General features: G+C 40.0%; 1 protein-coding gene across 1 annotated transcript; it reads right to left on the bottom strand.

Annotated features, from left to right (window-relative positions):
* Positions 1 to 2,750: 2,750 nt before the first annotated feature.
* LOC136424018 (zinc finger protein 726-like) lies at positions 2,751 to 4,001 on the bottom strand. Its single transcript, XM_066412418.1, has one exon. The coding sequence runs from the start codon at positions 3,999 to 4,001 to the stop codon at positions 2,751 to 2,753; it is 1,251 nt and encodes a 416-aa protein (XP_066268515.1).
* Between the last annotated feature and the right edge of the window lie 1,007 nt (positions 4,002 to 5,008).

The raw sequence follows: 5,008 nt of genomic DNA, 5'->3' as shown, positions 1-5,008 counted from the left end.
CCAAGAATAAGCTATAAACGCTATTTTCCTCCTCCTGAACCTGTTATTATCAATTGTACATCGTATTATGTATTATAAATTTTCTTGTTGTGCAAACGAATAAAAAACAAACAAACAAACAAAGCTAAAGAAACAGACAAATTATTTCTTGTCCCGGTGGACTGCCGGCAACCGGAGGGGTACCTCGCGGTGTTTGTCACGTTGAAGTCACAGCGTCGTTGTGTCCGCGGGGCCCGGGTAGAATTTAAGTCAGAACTAAATTTTTCTCGGGTCCCCGCCGGGCCCAAAAATAGCCCGGTAGCCGCAGGGTGCCCGAAGGGGCCACGTAGGGGTCACGCCAGGAAGTGCCAAAAAGCGGCCCGGGAACTACCCGGCAGGGCCCCTTTTTCCAATTGTGACCGAAGCATAAGATAGTCACCACCAACACAAGTTACTCTGACTCTCAATAAGCTTTTGAAATGTAGTCAGATAAGGATTGATGTATGGCTATACCGTGAAAGAGTTAGCTTTATGTAACCCAGAATATCAATGACAACACTGGCTTACCATGCTATGTTTGGTAGTACCAATATAAGTAAAGGCATTGGCTGGCAGTTCATGTGCAGTTCTACCTTACAAGTTCTGCAGAGCTCCAGTCTATATAACTGGCTTTTAGAATACCATGTAGACACCACAGCTACAAGTCATATTTCTAGACATACAACTACCAAACATTTGAATTCAACTGCGAGGAGGGCATTTCCAAGTTGCAAATATAGATACAGTTACACTTTGAAACGACTTTGACAAGCTGACTTGAACGTTGATATTTGAACACAAGATTGATCTTTTAAAACTGAAGGTTTTTTCCATTATGTAACTGTGTTACAGTCATTCTGTGTCATTCTGTATGGTTTCATAATGTTACTTTGAAAACCAGTAGAAACAAGAGTTCCACGATCTCATATCTCAATGAACAATTCTATTCATGCAAATGACTTACACATTTGCATAATATATGCTTGGTCATAAACACCTTCATCTAACTTACATGTTGCAATATTGACCGTCCTATAATTTTCCAATTAGATGAATTATGGTGTTTTGCATTTACTATGCAAATTAGGAATTCATTTGCATAATTGTTATCTGTCGATGCTCCAATTTCCATAAACTACATATGTTATATGTATTTGAGTCTGATTATGGAAAACACGGCAAATATAGATTTTCCTCATTAGCTATGCAAATAAAGTCACAATTAGCATAATTTGCACTTCATTGTGTATATCTCTATCTAAGCTACCTGCATACCAAATATCATGGAAATCCGTTATTCCTTTGTTCAATTATTCTCCTTAGAAGATTTTAACAAAAAAGCCCCTTCAGTTCCAGAGGAAGCTGCTAGGGGGCCCAAACATACACCACTTTTTTAAACATCACAAGCTATCTGCCATCCAAAAATCAAGACCACAGCACGTCCAGGTCGAAAGATACAAAAATTGAAGTTCTGCTGCAGTACCAAGGTCACATACCAGGGGCCCAAAATCGACCTTGAATTTCGGCTTCACAACACCTGCCCACATAGCAAATATCATTGTAATCCATCTAGAGGCTCTTGAGTTATGCTGACTGGAGTGGTGCGGAAACACAAGCATACACACACACACACACACACACACACACACACACACACAGACAGACACACCCAAAAAAATGACTTACACATTTGCATAATATATGCTTGGTCATAAACACCTTTATCTAACTTACATGTTGCAATATTGACAGTCCTATAATTTTCCAATTAGATGAATTATCGTGTTTTGCATTAATTATGCAAATTAGGAACTTCATTTGCATAATTGGTATCTGTTGATGTTCCACTTTCCATAAACTACATATGTTACATGTATTTGAGTCTGATAATGGAAAACACTGTAAATATGGATTTTCCTCATTAGCTATGCAAATTAAGTCCCAATTAGCATAATTTGCACTTCATTGTGTATATCTCTGTCTAAGCTACCTGCTTACTAAGTATCATACCCAATTAGATGAGATATGGTGTTTTGCATTGATTATGCAAATTAGGAATTTATTTGCATAATTGGTATCTGTTGATGACCCACTTTCCATAAACTACATACGCTACACGTATTTGAGTCTGATAATGGAAAACACTGCAAATATAGATTTTCCTCATTAGCTATGCAAATTAAGTCCCAATTAGCATAATTTGCACTTCATTGTGTATATCTCTATCTAAGTTACCTGCATACTAAATATCATGGAAATCCGTTGTTCCTTTGTTCAGTTATTCTCCTTAGAAGATTTTCACAAAAACGCCCCTGTAGTTTCAGAGGAAGCTGCTAGGGGGCCCAAACCTACACCACTTCTTTATTACATCACAAGCTATCTGCCACCCAAAATTCAAGACCACAGCACGTCCAGGTCAAAAGATACAAAAATTGCAGTTCTGCTGCAGTACCAAGGTCACATACCAGGGGGCCCAAAATCGACCTTAAATTTCGGCTTTACAACACCCGCCCACATCCCAAATATCATTGTAATCCATCAAGAGGTTCTTGAGTTATGCTGACTGGAGTGGTGCGGAAACACAAACATACACACATACACACATACACACATACACACACACACACAGACAGACACACCCAAAACAATATCTCCATTTTTCATGGAGATAACAATATCTCCATTTCTCATGGAGATAACAAGAGCTTCTAGAAAAAGCTGGCCATACGACCTCATTGTGGTGGGGATGAAACGGTCGAAACTGGATTGCCGTGCAACAGAGTAGTCACACTGGTCACACTTGTAGGGGTTTTCCCTGTATGAGTTTTCACGTGCCTGGATAAGCTAGACTTTAGAACTGATCTGAATCCACACTCCCCACACATGTAGGGTTTTTCCCCAGTGTGTTTTGCTTTTAGATGATAGTGCAAAGCAGGTTTAAAGGCAGCAGAATAGTCACACTGGTCACACTTGTAGGGTTTTTCCCCTGTATGAATTCTCACATGTTGGGATAGAACAGACATCTGAGCTGTCCTGTATCCACACTCCTCACATACGTAAGGTTTCTCAACAGTGTGTTTAGCAAGATGGTGTTGGTTCAAGCTGGATTTCCGTGCTGCAGAATAGTCACACTGGTCACACTTATAGGGTTTTTCCCTTGTATGAATTCTCACATGTTGGGATAGGACAGACATCTGAGCTGTCCTGTATCCACACTCCTCACATACGTAAGGTTTCTCGACAACAGTGTGTTTAGCAAGAAGGTGTTGGTTCAAGTTGGATTTCCGTGCTGCAGAATAGTCACAATGGTCACACTTGTAGGGTTTTTCTCCAGTATGAATTCTCACATGTTGGGATAGAACAGACATCTGAGCTGTCCTGTATCCACACTCCTCACATACGTAAGGTTTCTCAACAGTGTGTTTAGCAAGACGGTGTTGGTTCAAGTTGGATTTCCGTGCTGCAGAATAGTCACACTGGTCACACTTATAGGGTTTTTCTCCAGTATGAATTCTCACATGTTGGGATAGAACAGACATCTGAGCTGTCCTGTATCCACACTCCTCACATACGTAAGGTTTCTCACTAGTGTGTTTAGTAAGATGGTGATGGTCCAAGTGGGATTTCTTTGCTGCAGAATAGTCACACTGGTCACACTTGTAGGGTTTTTCTCCAGTATGAATTCTCACATGTTGGGCTATGCGAGACCTTTGAGCTGCTCTGTATCCACACTCCCCACACATGTAAGGTTTTTCCCCAGTATGTTTTGCTTTGAGATGGTAGTCCAAAGCAGATTTAAACGCAGCAGAATAGTCACACTGGTCACACTTGTAGGGTTTTTCTCCAGTATGGATTCTCATATGTCGGGACAGGGCTGACCTTTGAGCTGCTCTGTATCCACACTCCCCACACATGTAAGGTTTTTCCCCAGTATGTTTTGTTCCGTGTTGTCCATACATGTAGATTCTGCTGGGATCTTCCATCTTTTGCTTTAATCTATTTGGGGAGCAAAGATATGCAAATTTTGGTGTGAGTCTTTATGCACAACTTCTTCCCAGACTTTTTTGTCCCCCTGTGTCTAATGTCATGAAATGACAAAAATAATAGAAAATACCTGTAACATGCACACAACGAAACTGCAGTAGTCAAACATTACTATGTCATTAGTCATGAATAGCTGATTTTCAGTGTTGATATCATTTGTAGTGGGCGTTTCCGTTTTGCTACTGTACTGCAGAACTGTTTACACTGTGATCTTAGAACAATGCGAACACATCGTTTTCCCTTAAACTATAAAATTAAGTTCCCACAAAAATACATGGGTTTACAGAAATTTGGATGCATTCATTGAATCACTTTCAGTTCCATATGAAAGAAAGATCGCCCGAAAAACAGTCACTAGAGTCATTATTACTCTAAGAATAATGCCTGTAAAATGACGTTGACTTGTCGTTTGTATATATTTCATACATATGTGTGTGCACTGAAATATATACCTTAGTCTTCATAAACTAGAAACAGGGAACAGAATTCTCCCAAGTCAGCTTCTTTAGCTCTGCACTTTCTGTTACAAAAATAAAAGGGGCAATGGTTTGCTTATATCACAGATCAAGAAAACTTAAGCCATATTATTTTAACAGACAACGGTTCAATGGAGCTGGTACCGGTAATGCATTCCTGTAAAGGTTCATAGGATTGTCGCTTGCAAGACTTGGCCCCAGAACGTTGCCAAAAAGGCAAAAGCACGTGTCCCACGACGACAAATAAGCTGAAAATTGCAACCTCTCCATCGTACAAACACAGATAATCACTTTATTTCTGGAGCAAATATGCATCTGCAGATGGTCTACATATATCAGGGGATATCTGAAAGACGTTATAAGAAGAGGAACATATACTACTAACTGCGCTGGCAGCAAAATGCAAATGAACCGTGGGAAAGTTGGGAGTATTTCTGTTAAGCCCCGGTTACACATAGCAAAACATGGCT

This window comes from Branchiostoma lanceolatum, chromosome 18 (assembly GCF_035083965.1).
Source record: "Branchiostoma lanceolatum isolate klBraLanc5 chromosome 18, klBraLanc5.hap2, whole genome shotgun sequence".
Taxonomy (NCBI): domain Eukaryota; kingdom Metazoa; phylum Chordata; class Leptocardii; order Amphioxiformes; family Branchiostomatidae; genus Branchiostoma; species Branchiostoma lanceolatum.
Note: the sequence above shows the minus strand (reverse complement) of the source record. Positions and strands in the feature narration are given on the sequence as shown.

What these genes read in the sequence shown, in the direction of transcription:
- LOC136424018 (XM_066412418.1), bottom strand. Translation starts at nt 4,001, where the DNA reads ATGGAAGATCCCAGCAGAATCTACATGTATGGACAACACGGAACAAAA.